The 26,371-nt window shown below is 45.4% G+C and overlaps 1 protein-coding gene across 1 annotated transcript in view; it reads right to left on the minus strand.

Annotated features, from left to right (window-relative positions):
- Window positions 1–26,371, minus strand: part of TRPC1 (transient receptor potential cation channel subfamily C member 1) — a 48,490-nt gene that overhangs the window by 13,746 nt on the left and 8,373 nt on the right. The window contains exons 7-11 of the mRNA XM_075570097.1: window positions 24,606–24,942; window positions 20,492–20,631; window positions 18,304–18,447; window positions 10,318–10,493; window positions 3,896–4,097 (exon numbers count right to left, since the gene is read on the minus strand). Of these exons, the coding sequence (XP_075426212.1) occupies window positions 3,896–4,097; window positions 10,318–10,493; window positions 18,304–18,447; window positions 20,492–20,631; window positions 24,606–24,942 (999 nt within the window). The remainder of the gene's footprint in view (window positions 1–3,895; window positions 4,098–10,317; window positions 10,494–18,303; window positions 18,448–20,491; window positions 20,632–24,605; window positions 24,943–26,371) is intronic.

Below are 26,371 nucleotides of genomic sequence, written 5' to 3' on the forward strand. Positions count from 1 at the left end.
GTGAACAAAGGAACGGCTTCAACTTCAAAGCAGTAATATTTAGCACAGGGCACATTCTGCTTCAGAAGAGGGAGCATTAATACGCTGAAGACTTTGCTGCCAGAATTCTTTGAGGTTACTAGGCAGAAGTCTAGCTGAGAATACAAAAGGTCTTTCTCACAAAGCGCAGACAATTCGTACTCGGGTGATTCAAAGGGTCTTTTCATTTTCAAATCTAATCTTGGAAATGAACAGGTTGACGTAAATCCGTGGTCTAAAGCAGTGGGTGATCAAGTCCAGTCCTTAAGAACCACCCCCCCCCCCCCCCAATAGGTCAGGTTTTTAGGATATCCCTGGTTCAGCACAGGTGGCTCAATCAGTCCCTGCTTCAGCACAGGTGGCTAAGTCTTTGGCTGAGCCACTGATTGAGCCACTTGTGCTGAAGCTGGGATATCCTCAAAACCTGACCTGTTGCTGGGAGGTGTCTTGAGCACCCCTGGTCTAAAGATTGTTAAAGGGTAGCGGTACCCCTGTTTCCAAAACATTGAACAGGTTAACAGTATTTTCAACACAATTCCTTTTACTATCCAAAGAAGGGGTGCAACAGGAATAAAATAAAATAAGCAAACCCTGTGATACTCTGGTCTGCAACCTACATCAATCCCTGTCTAAATCCCTTATGTCTGAGCTCTGCAGCTCTCTGATTTACTCTGCGTCACATGTGGCCTCAACCAGTGATGGCGATCCAAGGAAAAGTCTGTGCTCCTTACAGTGGAACCAATTCATGTGCTGGAGATAAAACAGGATGGATACAACAGCTAAGCTGAGGCAGCTGGCAGTAATAAGCACTGAATAATAAATAAGGGGCTTGTGCTGAGAAAATGAACTCGGACAGACATCTTCCTTTAATCTACAACTAAAAAGATGAAGCATTTATAAAGCACTAATAATAATTATGACAAAGTCCCAATAGATTGTATTTTGGTGAAAAGTATACAAAAGTATTCGTGGAGCAGGTGACTTGCACTGCTGTAGAGTTCGCAAAGCAGCACTATGGGCCTCATGCAGAGAGCAGCGCAATTTAAAATCTCGCCATTTTCCAGAGAAAATCGCGCAAAAACAGCTGAAAATGGAGAGGTAGGAAAAACGCGCCCTTTTTTTTTTTCTATTTGAAAATCTCGCCGCGCGGCTGGCGAGAAACTACATCTCGCCAGTCTGAAAAATATCCGAATTCAGAAAGGCGCGCTCGCCATCTAGCGGCTGTTTTTGGCGCGATTTTCTTCAATTTTCTAGGCCAACTAAAGTTTGCAAGAAGCAGGAGCTCGCCGGCTATAGGGAAAAAAAAAAATGCGCGATTTTTTTTCCTTCCCTTTCAGCTGCGCGCATCTCCTCATTTACAATTCTCCACATGCAGTAATGCTAAAAATAGCGGATTTCGCCCATTTCTGCATATGGAGAATAAAACTCTCCATTAAAGCTACTTTTTATTCCCCTCTCCAATTTTAAATAGCGCTGCTCTCTGCATGAGGCCCTATATCTCAAGCCAAGGATGTGGCTGATAAATATATACAGTCATGTGAAAAAGAAAGTACACCCTCTTTGAATTCCATGGTTTCACATATCAGGACATAATAACCATCATCTATTCCTTAGCAGGTCTAAAAATTAAGTAAATACGACCTCAGATGAACAACAACACATGACATATTACACCGTGTCATGATTTATTTAACAAAAATAAAGCCAAAATGGAGAAGCTATGTGTGAAAAACTAAGTACACTCTTACTGCTTCCATAGGAATTAAGATGCTAAGTAGCAGACAGGTGCTGCTAACAAATGCCCTTGATTAATTGATCATCAGCAAGTGTGACCACCTCTATAAAAGCCGAAGTTTTAGCAGTTTGCTGGTCTGGAGCATTCAGGTGTGTGTTAACACAATGCCAAAAAGAAAGACATCAGCAATGATCTTAGAGAAGCAATTGTTGCTGCCCATCAATATGGTAAGGGTTATAAGGCCATTTCCAAACAATTTAAAGTCTATCATTCTACAGTGAGAAAGATTATTCAAGAGTGGAAAACATTCAAGACAATTGCCAATCTTCCCAAAAGTAGACATCCCAGCAAATTCACCCCAAGGTCAGACTGTGCAATGCTCAGAGAAATGGCAAAATACTCAAGAGTTACATCTCAGACTCTACTGTACAGGCCTCAGTTAGCATGTAAAATGTTAAAGTTCATGACGGTACAATTAGAAAAAGACTGAGCAAGGATGGTTTGTTTGGATGGGTTGCCAGGAGAAGCCTCTTCTCTCTAAAAAGAACATGGCAGCACGGCTTAGGTTTGCAAAGTTGCATCTGAACAAACCACAAGACTTCTGGAACAATATCCTTTGGACAGACGAGACAAAAGTGGAGATGTTTGGCCATAATGCACAGCGCCACGTTTGGCGAAAACCAAACACAGCATATCAGCACAAACACTTCATACCAACTGTCAAGCACGGTGGTGGAGGGGTGATGATTTGGGCTTGTTTTTGCAGCCACAGGACCTGGGAACCTTGCAGTCATTGAGTCGACCATGAACTCCTCTATATACCAAAGTATTCTAGAGTCAAATGTGAGGCCATCTGTCCGACAGCTAAAGCTTGGCCGAAATTGGGTCATGCAACAGGACAATGATCCCAAGCACACCAGCAAATCTACAACAGAATGGCTGAAAAAGAAAAGAATCAAGGTGTTGCAATGGCCCAGTCAAAGTTCAGACCTCAACCCGATTGAAATGTTGTGGCTGGACCTTAAGAGAACTGTGCATAAACAAATGCCCACAAACCTCAATGAACCGAAGCAACGTTTTAAAGAAGAGTGGGCCAAAATTCCTTCACAACGATGTGAGAGACTGATAAAGTGATACAGAAAATGATTACTTCAAGTTATTGCTGCTAAAGGTGGTTCTACAAGCTATTGAATCATAAGATGTACTTAGTTTTTCACACATGGCTTCTCCATTTTGGCTTTATTTTTGTTAAATAAATCATGACAGTGTAATATGTCAGTAATGTAATATGACAGTGTTTATCTGAGGTTGTACGGGCGGGCCCACAGGCAGCAGGACGGATACCCTGCTTGCGCATGCGCGCAGAAAAATCGCCGCCATTTTTAATAAAAAAATTTTTTTTTTACTTTAACGGGCATGGCCTGGCCCCCCTGACTCACGGGGCCCAGGACGCCAGTGCCCTCTGTCCCCCCCTGTTGGCGGCCCTGGCCCTGACTATAATGGAAGGGACTCTGGGGAATGGATAATGTAGTTAAGAGGGTGATTATAATGTGATACTTTTTCAAGTCTTAAGGGGATTGCTGGGAAATGTGTGTAAGGGGGTGATTGTTTACATCAGAAAAATTATTATTATACAAGGAATTATACTATAATAAATAAGTGCATGAAACATAAGAACACATGACCAGAAGAGGCACCCCTTCTCCGAACTGCTTAAAATTTAAAATATATGCAGGAGAAGGTGCTGTGTAGGGCAGTACCTGGTCAAGAGTGTTGGGAAGTGTGAGTGAGTGAGTGAGTAACAGAGCAGACATGTGTGGGCCAATGAAATGCTTCATTTTGACGAGGGGTGTCCGTCCAACTTCAGTCCTTAAGGCTCACCAGCAGGTGAGATTTCCAGGATATCCCTCACAGGTGGCTCAATCAGAATGACTGCACCACCTGTGCTGAAGCAGGGATATCCTGAAAACCTGGCCTGTTGGTGGCCCTTAAGGACTGGAGTTGTCCACCCCTGATTTAGACAGTGGAAAGAGTATGGAATTGGTGGGTGCGGAGGCAAAAAGTGTCCCACAGGTAATGATGGGGGCGAGGGGCAGAGTCACGCAGATGTAAGAAGACACCAGCAATTTAGAGACCACTTACAGCGATGAGCTGGAAGCTTTTATGCAGCATAGCCACCAGGAGCTTGGTGAGCACGATCACAACCACCACGTTGTATGTCCCAACAATGAGCGCCCCGACAAAGGACTGCAGCTCCTCACTGTAACTGAACCTGGTCACAAAGAGAGCGACGTGTGCCAGCGAGAAGATGTACCAGAACAGCGCGTAGCACGTTCCGATGAACCTGCAACAAGAGAAAAGGGCCATGAGACGTGCATTCTACACGCTCACCACTGGGGGACTTACTACACCTTGACATTTAGGTTTGGGTTTTTAATCTGCACGACCTATAAATGTAATTATAGTTTAAAACGACAATATATTCAAATAAAACCTCCCCCCCCCCCATTCTCATTTTCGTTTTCCCCCTTCATTTTCCTTATTTTATTCTTGATATCAGTGAATTAAATTACTCTTCAGGTTATAGATTTTTCTGATAGTTATTTATGTGATAATTAATATCTCCTTTGCATTTTTTTTATGTATTCCCATATTATATTTTTTATTTGTAAATTCTGTGAGTCACTGTGAATGTACATGAGGGATTTTTTCTGTTCATTCTCATTTTATTTATTGTTTGTTTTTATGTGTATATTTCGTTGATGTGTGTGTTTATTGTGTTCTGCAGGTCTATCTTACTTATTTTGTGTAGCTACTTTGCAGTGAAGTCATTTTTATTGTTATGGTATAGACTGTGATTTTTTACTGCTGTGTCTTTGTTCCATAATGTGCCTCCCCCAGACATGTGGCCTCTGGTGGTGTTGCTCCTGCGCATGCGCTTGCTCCGCGTGGAGCACGCTATGTCACTTGTCCCTGTTTTGGGGTCTAACACAGGAGTGGATCGAGATACGCCTGTATTATGATATCCTGCTCCCACTGGAGTTCTGTGTTTCCCCCAGTGAGATGCGTGACGTCAATATTGGCGTCTCCGAATCACTGCGCATGCGCTATGAGTTCGGGACGTCATGATGTCATCGTGTTTTTGGGGCGCGAAGCGGAGCTCTCAGCTGGAATTTAAATGGACTGCGGGACACATTTGTTTTTACTGCTTGATAAAGTACGAAACGCGTAGGAGGTTTAACTCGTCCATATGTCTTGCCATTAAAACCTTTTTTTGCATAATTTGGACCCTACTCCCTTTGTTCTTGCTGTGCGCTGCCCCTCTTCTATATCTCCTGGATTCTGCTTCAGCAGCTGCACACATTCGTTCCCAGTATCAGGAAGCGGTGATTAGTAAGAAGATTTACTTTGAGATACTGGGAGTACTTATTGTTCTTTATTAAAGTGGTACACTCCCAATGCAGCTGGGGGATTGTGATTATATCACTTACCCGTGGTTTCAGGGAACATCTGTCAACTGAGAACCGTCATGAACACTTAATTACAATTATTATTATTATATATGGTTATATATTACCTTCTCACCCACTGTTTTCTTATACACCAAACTTTATTATTATTGGGTGCCCTTAGCACCTCCCATATCTATCTTGATTTAGGAATGTATTCATATTTCTGCTGGGAACCCTCTTGTGCCAAAAGAATATTACACATGGGGCGTTTCTGTATATATCATTGTCTGAATTCATCTTCACGTTGCATACGGCATAGATATACTGTACCTCACTCACCCAATAGAAAGGAGGCATACAAAGAGACTAGGGGCCTATTCTTGTAGCTGCGAAGTGTGACAAACCACTTCTAAAGTGCTTTGCTATTCTGTAAGCCCTTCTCGTGTGTCCAATCCGTGTCTAAATGGCTTTTTTTAGAAGCGGTTTCACTCCGGCTCTGCCAATTCAATCGGTTTATCAAAGAAGCCTCCGACTCGCATTTTTCCCCACAACTGCAGTTGTCGTAGCTCTGTTAGGCAATCCGCTTCTAGAAACTCACATTTATATTTTAACACCTCCTAATGGGGGAGGGAGGTGGGGGGAGATTGGTATCGCAAGTTACATCCGGAGCCGGAAATATGGGGTTGGCTGAGAGTCAGGCTGGGGATGGAGTTAGCACCTCAGGTCATTCCGCTTCTAAAGCGCGCACAATCCGGGCGGTTTGGCTGTTAAACTGCGTTTTAGAAGAAGCGGTTTGCAATAGAGAATAGTGTTTTTTCTCACATTTCGTGCCGCTACTTGTGAACATGCGAAACCGCGCGCTTTGGCACTGACATCTTTGCAGTTACTACAACAAGCCCCTGTAGATCTTTGTCACTGAACCTTTGACAAAGGCTTGAATGCCTAATAAGAGTAAGTGGGTGGGGGCACAGAGATATGCCGGGTTAAATAAAATCAGCTTTCTAAATATTTAAAAAAATGAAATACCATGTTTTATATCAGTGTATAAATACAAACGGCTATTCTCCTTTCAAGAAAACATTTATCCATGTAACATCCCCTTCCACCAGCTTCTAAGTTACGGTGCCTTCCAGGGGCGTAGCTATAGCCTGGGCAAAGCCCGGGATCCTGTGCTCTTGGGGTGCCCCCCCCCCCTGTCGATGGCCCAGCCCACGACACACATCAATTCCCTGCAGCGGGCAGGAAGTACAGAGGGAAATCCCTGCCTCTGCCAGTGGGCATGGCCTCGGTCAGGTGGCGGGGCCCTGAGATGAAGTAGGAAGGGCAGAGGGGAAGTCCCTGCCTCTGCAGGTGGGCGGGGCCTGGATCAGGGGGCGGGGTCCTGAGATGTAGTAGGGAGGGCAGAGGGGAAATCCCTTCCTCTGCAGAGCCTCTGCGTGTGGGCGGGGCCTGAGTCAGGGGGCGGGGCCTGGGTCAGGGGGCGGGGCCCAGAGATGCAGCAGGAAGGACAGAGGGGAAATTCCTTCCTCTGCAGAGCCTCCATAGGTGGGCGGGGCCTAGGTTATGGGGCGGGGCCTCAAGTACCGCAGCATGGGGCTGGAGCAGCAGCCTGAGAGACAGGCTGGGAAAGGTGAGAGGCAGGGGAAGTGTTAAATCACAGGGGTAAAAACAAACAAAAAGGGAAAGGATACAAGAAGCAGGAGAGACAGATGGAGAGAGAGAGAGGCACACAGAGAGGCAGAGAGAGATAGAGAGGGGCAGAGAGAGGCACAAAGAGAGAGGGAGAGAGGGAGAGAGAGAGAGAGAGACAGACAGACAGGCAGGCGCAGGGGCAGAGAAAGAGGCACAGAGAGAGAGGCAGGGGGGACAGAGAGAGAGAGGAGCATAGAGAGAGAGGCAGAGAGAGAGAGAGAGAGAGAGAGAGGCAGGGGTAGTGCAGAGGCAGAGAGAGAGAGGCAGGGGTAGTGCGAGAGGCAGAGAGAGAGAGAGAGGCAGAGGGGGCAGAGAGAGAGAGAGCAGAGACATGAGGGGGCCCTGATTTTTTTTTTGCCCGTGGGCCCGCACTTGTCTAGCTACGCCACTGGTGCCTTCCCTAACTTGTGTAGTAACAAAGGAGGGAGAGGGAGTAGGGGGTATGATACTGTTCCTTTTACTGGACCAGTTAAAGGTATCATACCCCATACACCCTCTCCCTCCTTTGTTACTACGTGGAAGAAAGGACAAACACGGCCCCCCCACCCTTCTTGTTCCCCAAATTTCACATTTGCACCAGAAAATACATAATAGTGACCTATACTGATTCCCATTGGATTCATGCATATAGATGTAGCACTCGACATACACAACGTATTTCCATAGGATTCAATGGCAGAGCTGCAGTGGAAATACTATACTGTGTGGTTATAGGGTAAGACAGTGGTGCGCAAACTGGGGGGCGCGCCCCTAGGGGGTGCGAGACATTATTGGGGGGGGGGGCGCGGGGAGTGCAGCGGTTACAGAGGCCCCGCGCTAAGAGCTCGAGGCCTCTGTAAATGTACTCACCAGCTTCTTGTCCACGCGTCTCCATTGCAACGCGACGTCAAATGACGCCTGTTACCATGGAGACGTGACGGCAAATGACGCCCGTTACCATGGAGACGTGACGGCAAATGACACCGCGGGTCACGTGACCCCGCAGCGTCATTTGACGCTTCGTTGAAGGTAAGGGGGAAGCAGAAGAGCAGGCGGGGGGGGGGGGGGCGCAGCGCAACAAGTTTGCACCCCAGGCAGGTTTGTGGAACTGTGTGAGACATATGAACATGCGCATACTGCAAGAGTTCCATCATCGCAGACATCGCAGACAAAGTCTGAAACATCTGTACCAGGGGGAAGGGTTGAGTAATAAAAAAAAAAAGCTCTGAGAACATGCACATTTCCAACCACATGAAGGAGCCTCACCGCTATCACATTACAGGCATACCCCGGTTTAAGGACACTCACTTTAAGTACACTCGCGAGTAAGGACATACCGCCCAATAGGCAAATGGCAGCTCACGCATGCGCCTGTCAGCACGTCCTGAACAGCAATACCAGCTCCCTACCTGTACCGAAGCTGTGCGCAAGCGGGGAGACTATAGAGCCTGTTACAAATGCGTTATTTACATCAGTTATACATGTATATGACTATTGCAGTACAGTACATGCATCGATAAGTGGGAAAAAAGGCAGTGCTTCACTTTAAGTACATTTTCGCTTTACATACATGCTCCGGTCCCATTGTGTACATTAATGCGGGGTATGCCTGTACATACATTGTCTCCAAAATAACAAAGTAGACATCACAATGAAGTATAGGTTCAGAGTGTATAAAAAAATAAACATTATATATTATGTTTAATATTTCATTTAAATCCTTTTTCAAGCATCCCTGCAGGGTTTAATTTGTCTCTTCTTGAGTATTGGAAAATGACTGCCATTTCCAACCAACAAAAAGGTTAAGCTTAGTAATTGAATGCAGAGTATATACACATTATAATGAGAACAGTCACACCGACAGTTTTAAGAATACTTTGCAGTGCACCCTTATGTTAATTAAAACTACTCATCTATTCACGCCAGGAAGTTTGAGGGAATTTCTACACTGATAATTGAGGCACACACAAAAATACAGACTGTTTTACAATGCATTAAGAGAGGCCGTCCAAGCAGATAAAAAAATAAATATATATATATAAAATCCACAGAAGCAGCCGACACTCCACTTGCAAGTAGAAAAAATTGGGTGCTTGTCCCATAAAGCAATAATAAGCCATACGATACCGTTTGAAGCACGAGATCAGGACACAGCACTCTGGTAAGTTTGATCACAATTTTTGTATTGAAAAAGACACCTAAACCAACGTTTCGGTCCCCCAGTGGCACCACCTTGAGAAAGGTCCCACTGGGGGACCGAAACATCGGTTTATGTGTCTTTTTCAATACAAAAACTTGTGATCAAACTTACCAGAGTGCTGTCTCCTGATCTCGTGCTTCAAACGGTATCGTATGAGATAGAGAGACAGAGAGAGGTAATCCACTCCAGCAGGAGCAGACACAAGACAGCACTCAAAGGTAAGTAAGAAAACTTGTATTCAAAAATAAACATAGCACAAACATGACAATGTTTGGTCATGTTTGTGCTATGTTTATTTTTGAATACAAGTTTTCTTTCTTACCTTTGAGTGCTGTCTTGTGTCTGCTCCTGCTGGAGTGGATTACTTTTCTCTTACTATTGGTATAGGACATGCACCGCAAACTGTTTATGGTATTAAGAGTGCCGGTTGCCAATTTTGTTATATATCTTTGTTTGGTTTTAATATATGCAGCAACTAATTCCCTAAGCTGCCAATCGATTCGTTCTCCCTGCTAAAACCTGCTATAGAAATCAAAGGATGTTCAGTATATTAACTGATTAAAAATGGCATTAAGAGTTGAATTTTAAAATAAAAAAGGTAATAAGTATTATCTAATACTACAGAACTGATTTATTAAAAAAAAAAAAAAAAAAAAACACGTAGGATAATGCATGGATTGCTCCTTATAATAACCCCACATAGCTGAAGAAAAAAGCCAACTGAGTAATATAATAATGTATCCTTTTTAAGCGGAGAGCTACAGTCTCTCCAGCCATAGTAAGAGCTACAAAAGGCATGAAGGCAATGCACATGAACGCGCGTGCAGGAGAGCGACGAGGCGGCTGATGCGTGGCGAGACAATTTTTTTTTATTTTGACACGCGACGACGGGGTTATGTGCGCGGTTCGGCCAATGAGGTCGAACCGCTCACTTGACGTCACGGGCACACCTCCGGCATGCCCTCACCACGCCCCCCCCCCCCAATCGTGCAACCCTGCAGGTGACAGATCGCTTCTAGTACAGGCGTGCGTGAAGTCATGCGCTCCGTCGCGCTCGCCTGTACCGTATCCGAGGCCTACATTAAGTGTGGTGGCAGAGATGCAGAAAGAGAGAGATACAAGATAACTCTGGGATTCCAAATGGGCTACCCACCCCCCTTCAGCTGCAACATTACCCCCACCAGATACCCCTTACCAAAGTAGTCAATGGCGTGATGAGAAGTGGTAGAGTGATAACTCACGAGTGGAAGGTGTCATTGCTTTGCCGCTCGCAGAAGATCCCTTCGCAGTCTTTCTGCTCGTGAGTGGTGTATCCTTTGTCGTACAGCTGCGTTAGACCGATGGTGAACGAGAAGAGCACAAGGAGGAACATCCCCAGGAACTTCCCAAAGTCTTGCAGCATCTGACCCATGGAAATCTGCAAGGACCAGTTTTACAATGAGGTGAGCAGACAACGATGCTCATTTAAACGTCACGGTACTTATATTGTAAGGGGTGGCACTCTTTATGTTCCCTTTGTGGATGTTCCTATCCAATTGCTATTTCTTTTCATGGTCCTCGAAATAGTCGTACGTTTATACTGTATGATGTATTTAAAGAGGCAGTCCAAGAAGCACTTAAAAAATATATATATATATATATATATTGTGTTTTAATATATGTAGCTTTTCATTACCTTTATTGAAAGCTAATTAACTAAGCTGCCGATCGATTGGTTCTCCCGTGATTGATCAGCAAAGATCCTGCTTCCAAGGGTTCACTAAATGGCTGCCTTTCAGTTTCAATCAATCCTACAGTCAGTGTAACTCAGCAGCTACAATGTATCCTTATATTACTAAAGGTAACATTCTCTGATAACATGAGCTGAGTTTGCAGCTCAACCTGCTGGGAACATTGGCAACAAATGATCACAAACAGGAAAGTGTTGCAAAGATCTTGCACTGCTGGGGAGGTGCTAAACCTGCTATAGAAATCAAAGGATGCTCAGTATATTAAAACTGATTAAAAATGGCATTAAGGGTTGAATTTTAAAAAAAATGGAAGTATTATCTATTACTACAGAACTAATTTAATTAAAAACAAAAACACATGTAGAATATTGCATGAATGGCTCATTTAAGGTGCAGGCAGCAGAAGAGAGAAAAAGGATGAGGGCAGACGGCATGCCAGTTTCTAAACATTGCTGCAGTAAGCGGGTGCATACATGGGGGTGGACGAATTTAGCCCCATTCAAATTAATGAAAGTCTTCTTCATTAAGGGGAAGACGACTTGACAACATGTTGAATAGGGGAAATAATTGACATTGTCCCTAAAGACGAGTCACGGACAGTGTGAGGAGAATGGTGGTTTAGAAACCTCAAATTTTATGTACATTAGAATATACTGCACATTAAATCAGAACTCCAAGTTGTTTTTTTATTTTCTTATTTTTTTTCCCAGAGCTGCACCCCATTTATTTCAGCTTCGGGGACCCCCTGCTTTCCGAGATACCGACCTCCGAAGGATTTAAAGCGCCTGTGTCCCACGGGTCAATAGGAAGCCGAACATGATGATGTCACGCCTTCCTTTTGGCCCTTTTGAAACTCCGCTATTACGTGATCCCTGCTAGCCGAGTGGACATCGGCAACCCCCTACGGAGGTCTGTTTCTCTGGAAGGAGGGGGTCATCAGGGCTAAAATGAATGGGGTTCAGCTTCGGAGACCCCCTACTTCAATCCCATGTTTAAAAAAAAAACAATTGCCAAGCTTGGATTGCCTCTATAAAGAGTCTCTCCTCCCATATGGCACAATTTCCCTCAGAAGCCTTTTTAAAATGGTCTCTTAAAAACCATTGCACAATAAAGCAAAATATCACTCATTTGGAGATGGCATTTTGACCCTTTGACCCAGTTGAAAAGAGAACTTCCAAACATTAGGAATTTACTAATGGGGGTGCATGGGGTTATTGAGATATTCCTACTTTCTTTTAATGGATGGGCCACCCTTGTATTGTAATGCCATTTCTGGTGCCAGAAGCTAAAGTGCATGAAGATACATCCTAGATCCTTCTGCCTTTTGCTTCTTCTGATAAAGCAAAAACGGTCTCTTCCCCCCCTGCTTCTTTACCAGGTGTTTCTACAGAGGTGAGACGTGTGTGCTCATTTGCATGTCATTACCCAGAATCCCTGGCTGCAGAAGAAGCACTGTGTGCTAAGAGATAATGGGGAAGGGCAGGGTTGCAGATCTGTCTGAGACATGTGAATGTGCTCACACGTGGTATTTTTATTTGCTGTACAATGGTAATAAAGAGGTCAGGTTTATGCAATTTCAGAAGATGATAAGATGCAGTCACCTCCAGGACCGGAATCGGTGAGATTTGGGGTTCTGGACATGAACCAATGCGGTTTTAATGGAATAGTAGTGATTTTTATCAGTGACACTCCTTAAAAGGAGTGTCTGGGTGTTAAACGTCACTGCCTTTGAACACGGTTCAAATTCCAGTGTCGGCTCTCGTAGTGACCTTGGGCAAGGTGACTCCATCTCCCTGAGCCTCAGACACCAACATTTATTGGTATGGTCTACAAGCGAGGGACTCACTGAGCCTGCAATGTTTTCTGTACAGTGCTGTATACAATGTCAGTGTCTTTCTTCTTAGATGTTATATTACTATTCTGTGAGGCCGCTGAATTCAGCGAGTCTCACAGAAAATCCGTGACATGCCTGCCCAACGCAGGGCGCGCGTAGTACACTTTCGATTTAAAGCGTCATAAATACCTTCCCAGATTATGATAGCTGCTCTCTGATCCCCGAGAAGAAAATACACATTTCAATGATTTTATTGCACACTTCACTTTCTATAGTTCAAGCAGTGTGCATATAGGTTGTAAAATAGCAATCCAAGCCATTCCCCCCCATCCCACCCCCCTCATTTTTTTTAACACATGACTGAAGCAAGGGGTCTCCGGAGCTGAACCCCATTAATTTCATCTCCGGGGGACCCCCTGCTTCCGGAGATACACACCTCCAAAGGGGGTGCCGGTATCTCCGGCAGTTTTTGGCTTCCTCGTCACATGGGCCAATAGGAAGTCGCACTGGATGACATCACGACTTCCTATTGGTCCACAGGGCCCCGGGAGCTTTGAAAAGCAGCCATATAAGGAACCCTGGAGTGGCTGCCAGCACCCCCTATGGAGGTTAGTATCTCCGGAAGCAGGGGGGCCCTGCAGCTGAAATGAATAGGGTTCAGCTCCGGAGACCCCCTGCTTCGACACTGTATTAAAAAAGTGAAGCTGCTCTGGCAGCCAAGGCGTTAAATACAGTTCCTAATAAAAGCACAGAGGCAGTCCTAAGCAGTGCTGGGAAAAGGGGCCAAGGCAAAGGAAAAAAATAGTTATAACCAAGATTATAAAAAATAATAACTCCCCTTTTAATACAAAAGCAATGTGGCAGATAGAAAGTATCCTCTCCCCGTCACTATTCCCTTTGCTATTCATTCCATTATCCGTATATGGAATTCCTTGTTGATTCCTAAATAAAAATGGTGAAGGAGCTTCCTAGGCCGCCCCTACAATCCAAACCCTGCTTCTAGATCTCTCCATAAGTAAAAACAGTTCCAAAAATGTGTTGGCTCCTGTCTCTCTCATAAAGCCCCAGTTACAAAAAAAAAAAAAAAGAAGAAAAGCGGGTGGCAGAACTGAAGACGTTCGGCGAAGGCCAAGTTCTAAATCTGAGGGCAATTTATCTCCCACCCAGTAATAAAAAGATTCAATATCTGAGGCTCATTAGGGTATTAGCAACAAAAAGCAAACAAGCTTGATTGCCCAAGTGAAATGCAGTCACCTGCTCTGTGCTCTGCCAACAGCGGGAATCATTATCAAAGGGAGAGAAGCTGGAGGGGAAATCCTGCAATGATTACACCCAGCTCGGGTTGCAATGAGAAGATTGCAGCAGTGGTGCAGGAATGTATTCGATGTTGGGGACGGGAGGAGGCCAGCTGAATCTTCTCTGTTTCCCACTGTCTGTCCGGGCTAAGGAAAACACTCCATTAACTTCAGGGTGCTGATAACAGTGCGATTGGCCACTTCGGACTATATTAAATAAGGCCATAGATCAAGGGTGGCCAGCTTCAGTCCTCAAGGGCCACCAACAGGTCAGGTTTTGAGGATATCCCTGCTTCAGCACAGGTACTCAATCAGTGGCTCAGACTGTATGCAGTAAAGCGGTCTCTTGTCTGTGCTGGATAACATTTTAGCCCTATTCTTATGTAAGGAGTTGAGCTGTTCTCCAGCACTGGGAAGCCGCTTCGCAGCAAATTGTAGAGGGGCCTTAGTCATGTACCCCTTTGTTGCGAAAAGGTTCAGCAACTCATCTGGTTGTCTTGCTTTGTTGGCCATGCTGGCAGCAATGGGACTGGTACACTTCCCGACAATGTTTATAATTATTCTTAATCAGCTTTGCTTTGTTTCCGCCATTCGTGATTTAGGGCCGGCCTTAAGGCAAGGCGGTTACCTGGGGCCCGCGCCTTCGAGGGTCCCCGCACTCCCTCCTCCTCTCAGCGCCGGGATCCAAATTCCACCTGACAGGAGAGGGGAGAGCTGGAGGAGAGAGCTGGGGAGTCGCCGAACCGGCGCAGAACCACACTGCTGGTCACACCAAGGTAAGGAAGGGGGGGGGAGGAGGTCTGTAGCTTGGGGAAGGGGGAGGTGCGTGCGTGTGTCTGTAGCTTGGGGAAGGGGGAGGTGCGTGCGTGTGTCTGTAGCTTGGGGAAGGGGGAGGTGCGTGCGTGTGTCTGTAGCATGGGGAAGGGGGAGGTGCGTGCGTGTGTCTGTAGCTTGGGGAAGGGGGAGGTGCGTGCGTGTGTCTGTAGCTTGGGGAAGGGGGAGGTGCGTGCGTGTGTCTGTAGCTTGGGGAAGGGGGAGGTGCGTGCGTGTGTCTGTAGCTGGGGACGGTCTTAACTTATGCGGAGCGGCCTTCCTTCTGCAACGCAATGTCGTGACATCCTGACGCTGCAGGAGGAGGGGCCCCGCTGCCAGCGTGCCACCTTGGGCCCCGCCAAAAGTAAGGCCGGCCCTATTAAATCCTTGCTTTTCTTTTAAAGAACTTTATGCAGTTATGTAACATTCATTTCCACCATCGGGTGTTCGGGGGACAAAAAACTTCTTGAATATTCGCACAATTTTATCGAACCCGACCATTTTTTCCTACATTTGCAGCAAAGGTTAAACCTTTACAAAGCTAGCAAATTCTTTCACATCCGAGCCCTTGTTCTCTCCAAATTGCATAAGCCATGGAAGAAAAGGGAGTGTACATTGCCAAACCAACCATAATGTCTACACACATTTATATATAGATATTAACATTTGAACTTTGAGACGCTGGGGTGGGGAATCCTATAGATGTAGACTCCTACGCTGTATTGGTCAGTACTTAGCATATAGGCCGCAGTGTTTGTGACTGAATAGCGTGACTGTTCAGTGTATCGATGGGAGAATCAGAGCAACAAGTAAATACAGAAATATTTGAAGGGAAATTCTCGGTGGGAGAACACATTATATAAAGAGGTGTGTACACAGAACAGGGACCCGCAGAGTTCAAAGATGGATTTTACATGGGTTTTAAAGCGATGCTTGTTCAATCAGCATTGTGTGTGTTCAAGGGAGAGGCTACAGGCGACGGTATTACAATACAAACAACACATAGGAGAAGGTCACAGGAGTATATACTGTATCTGGATGTCCAATTTTGTGACTATAAAGATCAAATGGGAACAAATATTAGTCACATAGTTACATAGTTAAATAGTAGATGATGTTGAAAAAAGACATACGTCCATCAAGGAAAATATAGGGAAGTAAAAGAGAATGCATGTATTGTAATGACTGCACATAACTATATACTGTACAAAATGTGTTATTATTTCAGACAAATGTAAAGGCAAATTGTCACAATCCATATGCTGTCCTGTACCGTCCATAATTAAAATAGACGTTTGAAAAAATGGCCTCTTTTTTTAACCATGGGCGTCTTGCAGAGTGACACCCTCTTCCGTATCTCATCACCAAATGATTTAAACTGAAGCGGAAACTAAATACACAATATACGGTTTCCACTCAGTACGGTTTCCTTCTTTCTAATGAGATACCAGCATGGACCTTTCTACCCCCACTCCTACTCCTCACAAGCAGAGATCTCAGGCTCCGTAGAGGCGCACGGAGGGTGATAAAGTTCCTACTGCCCTATTAAATATGTTGAGAGGTACGGCAATGCACAGATATACATGAACGTTGCCACAATTACAGTGCATTTGTATACCTACCTTATCACCTCTCACCCCGCCTCCGAGACTTTTCCAGTGCTGCCCCCTCTCTCTCTGGAATTCCCTATCCCGCACCATCAGACTCTCCCCCAGCTCACAGTCATTTTAATACTCCCTGAAAACTCACTTGTTCAAGGAAGCCTATCCAGCACACCCCTAACAATCAACCCCATTAGGGCCAGGTGTGGCTGGACCAAGCTCCACTGTATATAAACATATCCCACCCCCCCCCCCCCCCTCCCAAACCTTCATGGAATCAGCTGTCGGGCTGGGCCGTATTCCTCATCACTCCTTTGTATCTGTTTGTGCATGTTCGCCCTCACTTGTATGCAACTATTTATGTGATATATAAATATATATATATATACAGTGGTTGACAAATCACCAAAAAATCTACTCGCCCCACAAAAAAATCTACTCGCCACCTAGTACCAAACGTGTGCTGTTTGGGCCAATATTTACTCGCCCGGGGGTTAAATCCACTCGCCCGGGGCGAGCAAATGTATAGGTTTGTCGAACACTGTATATATATATATAATGCTGCGCACCATTGTACCGCGCTGCAGAGTATGTTGCCGCTTCACAAAAAAAAAGGGGGAGGGGGGTGCTGAGCACGCGCATTTTAAGTGAAACTTCTTTGTTTTCTGAGAAAGAAAAGTATGCGCAGTCCCAAAAAAATCCCTCTGTATCCAGAAAACAATTGTATCCCTCTGCTGCTCCCCCTCTCCCGTGATCAGCGGGGTCAAACCGGAACACAGACACAAAAAGGAAGCCAAAAAAGAAAAAACATCAGTCAAAATTGAAAAACTTCATAAATTGACTCAAAATGACATAAAAATCACATATAATACATGATAAAAAGATCCTATTAGATCACTTGACCCACACAGTCTATGCACAAATGGAGTATTCCCAAGTCACAAACCCACAGAACTAGAGATGGATTAGTTCAGGGTGTAAAAAGATGTTGCTGCTTACATATGGAAGGGAACATACCCCGTGCAGGACTGGTGAGTATCCGCAACTGGTTGGGCTTCCGTCGGCATGTCCGCTCCCCACTGCATTATGACGTCACCTCTACGCGTTTCATGTCATACATACATTTTTATGTAATTTTGAGTCAATTTATGAAGTTTTTCAATTTTGACTGATGTTTTTTCTTTTTTTGCGCTTCTTTTTTGTGTATGAACTTCTTTGTTTTCTGCCACACTTTGTATTTGTGATGGTGATGTTTTTAAGTAAAAATCAAAACACAATTTCTGTGAAAAAACACAAAGAAGTGTGACTTAGAATGCACGTGCATGGCACTAATATAGTTATACTAACTGTGAATTCCTCGTGCGAGTATGTATGTGCGCGTGCGACTTTGTGCATGTGTATGTGTGACTTTGCGCATGTGTGCAACTCTGCGCGCGTGTGTGACTATGCGCGCGTGTGTGACTTTGTCTGTTTCAGCACCAGGATCTCGGGGGACGTGGCTCTCTCACTCTCTCCCTGCCCAGTGTTCCCGGCTCCTCTCCTTGCTCAGTTCTGTCTTTGGTGGTGCGCATGCGCAGAGGCACACAGCCCGTGGTGCGCATGCGTAGAGGCCCGCGGCCATATGCAGAGTCCTGCGGCCGTAAGTGTGCATGCATACTGTAAAAGGGGGGAGCGCCAATGTACTTGGAGGTGGACAAGTACGGTACTGCGCATGCGTGGTGTGGCCTGCAAGCTCCTCTTCTGCTCATGTGCGCACGCGACGGGCGCGCCCATTAGCAGCGTGATGTCACTTGTCTTACGGTTTTTCGTTACAGGGCAATGCATTTTTTCCCTTGAAAAATAAACTTCAATAAACAATAGGAATAATTTCTAGCACCTGTGGCAGGAAACGGGTTTCCGGGTCAGAATGAGTTTCAGACCTTGTTCTCTGCAATAGTTCCGGCAAAGCATTTACCTGCAGTGGACCCAAGATTGAGCTGGTCGTGTACATAAAGAAGAGTCGGAGGTAGCTGAGTACGTTGCCAAAGGCAAAAAGACCTTCAGCCACCAGTGTAGGGTGGAAGGCATCCCAGTCCTTCCTCTCGGCAATGGAGTGGAACTGGCAGAAGGAGATACAAACAATGGTTATAGAAGCTTTCAGTAACATGTTGCTCTGTGAATTTGCAGCCTGTGTTTTCCAACAACCATTTACAGAAAGGAAAAAAAAGAGTAAATAATGGAATTATCTTTAAAACTGAAAATAATAACTATCAACAAATGTAAAGAAACAGCAGTAAGAATTGTCCAGTAATGAAAGTCACCGATAGGTGCATCCGAGAGAGGGCAACATCTTGTCTACATGGAACACCAACAAAAAATACCCTACTTTTCTGCCCTGAGGAAGACTCGCATGGGTAGAAACGTGTAACGTGCACCATGTAACACGAGTGATTACTTTGCGACTATATTTTGAAGTACATATAGAATTTCCTTTTATATCAAATGGAAAATAGCAACACTGCTGATTCTCAGTACTTTAAATCCCAGAGTTTATCAGGGGATACTTTGTATGACAGTTTTTCATCAGCTAAGTATAACGGTAGATATGAAGCAAACTACCCAAAATGCATTCACAACATTTTAATCACCCCCCCCCCCCAATTCGATTCCATGCAAAACATTTAGACAAACATCAAAAGTCTAAAAAATGTAACAAAATGAGTCTTTAATTTTGCAATTTCGCACTTACAGCGATATCGCGTTACAGTGAGCGAGACTGGGCGTGTGCCCGGTTTCCGACCTCACGTGAAGATCTTGCACATCCAGCAACATAGAATGTGCCGGCAGATAAGAGCCACTTATCTCCCCCAGCCTGCCCATTTCCCCCAACTGTTGTAAACGCTCGGAACTATTTGATCCTTGGCTCTCATATTTAGAATAACCCGTATGTCTGTGTTTGAATTCCCTCGCCGTATTTGCCCCTACCACCTCTGCTGGGAAGCTGCTCCATTAATCCACTACCATTTAAGTGATGTTCGCCCTCACATTTTCCCTTAGCTGCCACCCTCCAGCTTTAGGGTATGACCTCTTGTTCTAGCGCTTCTCTTTCTCTGAAATATGCTTCCCTCCTGTACTATGTTGAAACCCTTTATTACTGGGTTGTGAGAGATTATTCACTGGGTCGCCCCCTAGCAGGGCCGCTGACAGTGCTGAGAGCTGGGACTATTGTCCCGGGCCAGACTTCTGCGTCCGGCTGCCGTGTCCTAGCTCTCGGGAGAAGGCGGGGACTTCACTCCAAACCCTCCACCGGTCGCAGCAGGAAGTTGGGCCTGTCCGGAACTCAGGTCCGGAGTGTGTTTTGTGGAGGTGGGGAGAAATTGAGGGGGGGGGGATGAGTGTGAGAGGAGAGTGGGGGGTTGTTTTTATGAAAACTCTGGTAATTTTGATTAAATTATTCATTTTTTTAATGATTAATTTGGGTAGGGGTCAAAAATGTCTGAACACAGTTCTCTAGGGGAGGTCTCCCCAATGATCTATAAAGTAGCATCACTACCCATCTCGTCTGCTGCTAATACCCCTCCCTATACAGCCTAGCATCCTGCTGCTAATACCCCTCCCTATACAGCCTAGCATCCTGCTGCTAATACCCCTCCCTATACAGCCTAGCATCCTGCTGCTAATACCCCTCCCAATACAGCCGTATTTGTATATGTAAAGCATGTGACCATGTATAATTCTACATTCTTACCTAAACTGGCAATCCTTTTGGTGCTCCTGTTATAAATCTGTCAAAATCCTGATTGTGTGCCCAACATAATGGCCGCCTTCCAGTTTCAATGAATCCTTTAGTCAGTGTAACTCACCAGCTACACTGTATCCTGATATTGCTCAGGTAACGTTATCTATTGTTGCAGTTTGCAGCTCAAACTGCTGGGAATATTGACAACAAATGATCACAATCAACAAAGATCTTGCACTGCTGGGGAGGTGGCTAAAACCTGCTATAGAAATCAAAGGATGCTCAGTATATTAAAACTCATTAAAAATGATATTGAGTTGAATAAAAAAAAATTAAAACCATATAAGATTTCACGTGTTTTGCTGCTTTAAGCTCATGAGTGGAGGTGTTGTTGAATACAGTTTGCACATGGTCAAATAATCACCTTATTATGAGCCACCACTTTGAGAGCGAAGGTTGCCAGGTACAGAGAATTCATGACAAAGCTGAGCTGATTCCGCGATTCCTCTAAGAAATCCTCCAGCCCGTCATACCACAGACGCTTCACATCCGACCAAACCATTCCTGCAGAGAAGAGCAGCGGATCGTTTCAGAACCTGGGAACCCAAAGCAGCCTGCTTTCTCTGATCAAGCACAGCTCCTCCACGGCGCAGGGCCGGCCTTCCCTTTGGCAGGGCCCAAGGCGGCATGCCGGCAGCGGGGGCCCCTCCTCCTGCAGCGTCATGACATCACTGCGTAATGTCGCATTGCCATGACAACACGACGCTGCAGACGGACGACTGCTCCGCATAAGGTAAGGCTTAGTCCATAGAGACTGAAGCCGTGCGGAGGCGCGCTGAGGCTGAGGGAAAGCGGTGCTTTCCCTGGCCTTAGAGCGCGCGCCGTCCGTGGGCGTGTCTGGGTGCGGGCCAGTGACATCACGGAGCTCGTTCGCCCTCATTGGGCGAACCGCTCACGTGACCGGCCCTGCGCTCCGGCATGCGAAGAAACTAAAGATTTAGCGAGCCCCTGCTAAAGCCGCTCTCATTGCGGCTGCAGGGGCTCAGTGCCGAGCAGCAGCGCGCTGCCCGAGGCCTTAGACGCTCCCCCTGCAGACTCGCACGCCACACACCTCCCCCAGCTACACACACTCCCTCCCCCGCCTTGGGCTGAACAGCAGTGCAGTTCTGCGCCATTTTGGGGACTCCCCAGCTCGTGTGTGTGTGTGTGTGTGTGTGTGTGTGTGTGCGTGCGTGCGTGCGTGCGTGCGTGCGTGTGTGTGTGTGTGGTGCTGACAGTCATGTCAACTCGCTGATTTGTAGCATCAGCGTATTATAGACTTCAGTTTAATCATTAAGCCCGCTTTATTTTGTTTTACAGCACACTATAACCTGGTTTCTGTTCCGGTTCCCTTTATGCCGGGAGTCTTTTCTCATTGGGTACAACCAACGAGTTGGCTGTTCCATCGCCGGCCAACCAGTTTCTACCTGTGTAAAATAGACTGGTGAAAATCAGAAGTTTGTCATTGAAAAGTCATTCAGGCCCTGTGTCCCACACTATAGGGATTTTGGTCATCGGAGGTTGGCATCTTTGTCTGCATCAGGGGTGGACAACTCCAGTCCTCTAGGGCCACCAACAGGTCAGGTTTTCAGGATATTCCTGCTTCAGCACAGGTGGCTCAATCAGCCACTGATTGAGCCATCTGTGCTGAAGCAACAACTGATTGAGCCACCTGTGCTGAAGTAGGGACTGATTGAGTCACCTGTGCTGAAGCAGGGTTATCATGAAAACCTGACCTGTTGGTGGCCCTTGAGGACTGGAGTTGCCAACCCCTACCCCCATGTCAGTCAGTCTCCCTCTCTCTCTCTCTCTCTCTCTCCCTCTCGCACATCTCTACCCAGCATCGTGTTTTGATAAAACCATTTGATGAAAGATGACGTCAACAAAAAAATGTTTCCCATTTAATTCCTGTGGATTTCCTGCTATTTTGTAAAGAAACAAAACAAAAAATGCTTCTGTAAATAGAACGCCATCTGGTTTATTTCCAAGTAATAACACCAAGGTCAGCCTGGCGTCTCTGATTTTCTATATGCTTTCAGGGCAGAAAGTTTACTTTTGAGAGACTCAAGCAAGTTGTTGCAGAAGTGCGCGGTAAGACAGGGGTGCTTAACTCCAGTCCTCAAGTCCCTCTACCCCCCCCCCCCCCCAACAGGTCAGGTTTTCAGGATATCCTAGCTTCAGCACAGGTGACTCAATCAGAGGCTTGACTGAGCCTCTGATTGAGCCACCTGAGCTGAGGCAGGGATATCCTGAAAACCGGATCTGTTGGGGAGGGGGAGGGGAGGGGGGGGGGGGCTTGAGGACTGGGTTTGTCACACCACTACAGTAAAAGACGGATCCTTTATTGAACCCTGGACCCATACAAAGCCTTGTAGACTTCACTGGCGTCGCACTGATAACAAGAAGTACGTTTTGCATCAAGATTCAGTGTGGGCACTTTCACGGGTTCTTTGGTTTACTTTTAAAATGTGACTAATTTTATCACACGGAGTGAATAGCAAGACATCAAATTCAGTGCGTCAGAATCACCGTTACCGTATAAAAAGGGACCATACTCTCTGAGAACAGTCATAAAATAGACTCATTTATACGAAGTGGTGTGTTTGGCCATTAGTCATAAAAAGCTGTCATTTTTAGCAGAAGCGCATTTAGTAGAAGGATCCCTTTCTCTTGTGCTTGTGAGGAGTGTAACTGCTACTTCAGTATTCAGATTCTTGTAAACACTCGGGTTGGATTCCAAAGCTAGACCACAGTTTAGCAAACAGCTGAGGTCATTTCTAAGAACCCCTGAGTAAAGGACAGAGGCAGAGCTTGGCAGCAGAGATATGCCTGCAATGTAGGTGGCTGACCAAATCAAATCACTCTTTGGCTCTCAATGACCAAACAACCCATATAGTCAACAGAACTCGTTAGTCATGGAGAGGTGTCACAGAACATATGAACCACATCTGATTTGCCGGCTTGGTGTAACAGCCAAAATATAGTAAATCTCACCCCTATGTGAGGAGGGGAATTCAAATAGAAATAAGTGCTTCTTTTTATAGTCTCGTTAATCTTGTTCTGAGCTTGTGCTCGTGTATTCGCTGAGCAATTCTTTAAAAAATATATAACACAGAATCTAGATAGAAAAGTGCATGGGATGAGAGGTAAAGAGTTGGATGAATGGGGAGGTGCGTTTGAATGGATGTTGCATCTACTTCCTGCTGGATTTTGATATGTACTGCAGGAATGAGCCCCTTCTCCAGCTCTTTTCTTTGTCACTTGGTAAAGCAGTTCATTGACATGTACAGTACAGGCATACACCCGGTTAAGGACTCACTTTAAGTACACTCGCGAGTAAGGACATATCGCCCAATAGGCAAACGGCAGCTCACGCATGCGCCTGTCAGCACGTCCTGAACAGCAATACCAGCTCCCTACCTGTACTGAAGCTGTGCGCAAGCGGGGAGACTATAGAGCCTGTTACAAATGCGTTATTTACATCAGTTACGCACGTATATGACGATTGCAGTACAGTACATGCATCGATAAGTGGGGAGTGGGGAAAAGGTAGTGCTTCACCTTAAGTACATTTTTTTCGCTTTACATACATACTCCGGTCCCATTGCGTACGTTAATGCGGGGTATGCCTGTGATAGTTTACTGTAGTTGCTTTTGTCCCCAACAAACGTCATCGTCGGCGCATAATAAAACAGGTTTCTCGGATATAATATGTGTGAACCAATCGGGAGACAGCTGCTGGACACTTAGTTGTCTCCTAAAAAAATTTCCATGATAACTCTTGCACGGTGTGTGGGCCCAAAGTGCAACCCACCTACAATATCCTTACAGCAGCCTTGGATGGATGTAGAACAGGGGTGGACAACTCCAATCCTCAAGGACCACCAAACCGTCAGGTTTTAAGGTCTTTGACTGTGTCACTGATTGAGCCACCTGTGCTGAAGCAGGGATATCTTTCAAAGCTGACCTGCTGGTGACCCTTGTGGACAGGCATTGGCCACCCATGACGTTGAAAGACATTCTTGAAATAATTAGACACGATGAGAGTGCCTCTTTCTTTCTATTCCTTCTGTGATTTTTAGAGTGCAAATAACTTACCGACAGATTGTGTGACATGTGAACTTGGAGAAGACGATCACCTCTTTGTGTTATCCGAAATCAGAAAGTATTACTCGTGGAATGGCTTTTCTACTCATATTTATTCTAGGAGAATTCTTCGTCTCCATTCCCAAGCAACAAATATCAATATCACAGAGATTTATACGGTGATCAATGAGTTAAGTTAGGCAATAGAGCAGAGCTGGCCAACTCCATCCTCAACGGCCAACAGACCAGGTATTAGGGATATCCCAGCTTCAGCACAGGTGGCTCAATCAGTGGCTCAGTCTTTGATTGAGCCACCTGTGCTGAAGCAGGGATATCCTTAAAACCTGACCAGTTGGCGGCTCTTGCGGACCGGAGTTGGCCGCTCCTGCGATAGAAAGGAACACGAAACTTACCTATTAGCCAAATAATAAGAAGGAAATCTATTCTTTCCAGTGCAGGTCCCATGGTGTTCTTCTTGTCCTCATTGTAGACCACCGAATACAAGTTGAGCAGCATCAGGAATGTAAAGTAGGACGCCCCGTGGATGATGAACTTCATGAAAGGGGTGTGAATGATGTGACCCACTCGCGATTTGGGCGCCAATAAATAGCAGAGGGAGAGGACGGGCCAACAAAGGCCCACGGTGAGAACAATTAAGATCTTCTTGCAGGTGTGTTTCCGTCTATATCCAGCCATCTGTCCAAACCAGACCGTGTTGAGAAACTGTTGGCAGTTCGACTGAGACACAAACTAAAAAAAACATAAAGAACAAGGTGATAAATAACCTGGCAAATCAATAGGTGAAAAATAATGTATCCATATATTGTGCTATGCACTCCATTTGCATGGACGGCGTATTCTTACCCTCTGGCAGAGATCATCTAATCCAGGGGTGGCCATCTCCAGTCCCCCAGGGCTACCAACAGGCCACGTAGTGGGGATATCCCTGCTTCAGCAGAGGTGGCTCAATCAGTGGCTCAGTTGACAGCCACCTTTGCTGAAGCAGGGATATCCTAAAACCTGGCCTGTTGGTGGCCCTTGAGGACTGGAGTTGGCCACCCCTCATCCAATCTTTAGCTCTAGAACTGACGGGAGTCCTCCAAAGTAATGATTATTATAGCCACAGCATTGGATGACTTCTGGCTTCTGTAGAAGCTGTATATGGAGATTTAGAGGTCATCAAAGCTATGCGTGCAAATATAGCTTGTGTCACTATTCTCTCAGATAATACATTTCCCAGTATTGGCACAACCCTGTATATTCCAATATATCTCACCTGAAGGGGTTTACTCAATGAAGTGCAATCGTGCTTATTGGGCAATAGTGCATGGAAACTCCCATTAGATAGAACGGGAGTTTTGTAAGGTACTAATAGCACTATTGCACATTAATGAATAACCCCCAGAGAGAACAATGAAGCCTGCTACAACTGAGCCTCTGATTAAGCCACCTGTGCTGAAGCTGGGATATCGTGAAAACCTGACCTGTTGATGGGGCTTGAGGATGGGAGTTGAGCACCCCTTGCCCTCGAGAGCACCAAACCCTATGATTTAGTATCTACAGTACTTGAAACAGCACCCAAAGGGTTAAACTTTAACCACTTATGACGTGACAATGGGGTGAATGTAACAGGTATGTGGACCTGTGGAAGACATGAAGACCCACTCAAGGGTTCTCAATTTATGCTACAAGGACCAAACAAGCCCCAGACACTGTAGATCTAGAAAAGCATATCATGTCCTGACTGGTATACCTCTCTGAGCTAGATCCATAAAACACCGTTAAATCAGGGCTCATAACGTGACATTACCCAAAACAGGGGTGTGTGTTATTTGCCCTGAAGTTAAAGCATATGCACAAAGCTAATTATATGCAAAAGCAGGAGCTGTTGTAGATCTCATTAGTATAGGGAGAAAAACATAACAAAACACACATGTAGGATATTTAAATAAATCGGTACGGTAGTATTAGATAATACCTGCACAGTGTTGCATTAAAAAAAAAAAAAACAAATCTTCCTGTTTTATTTTCTGTAACCCCCCCACTCCCCCTCTTTTGATTTATCCCCTCCCCTGAAAAACTTCCATAAAAATTTGTTTAAAAAAAAAATCAACTCTTAATGCCATTTTAATGAGTTTTAATATACTGAATATCCTTTGTTTGCTGTAGCAGGTTTTTG

Source organism: Ascaphus truei, chromosome 14 (assembly GCF_040206685.1).
Source record: "Ascaphus truei isolate aAscTru1 chromosome 14, aAscTru1.hap1, whole genome shotgun sequence".
NCBI lineage: Eukaryota > Metazoa > Chordata > Amphibia > Anura > Ascaphidae > Ascaphus > Ascaphus truei.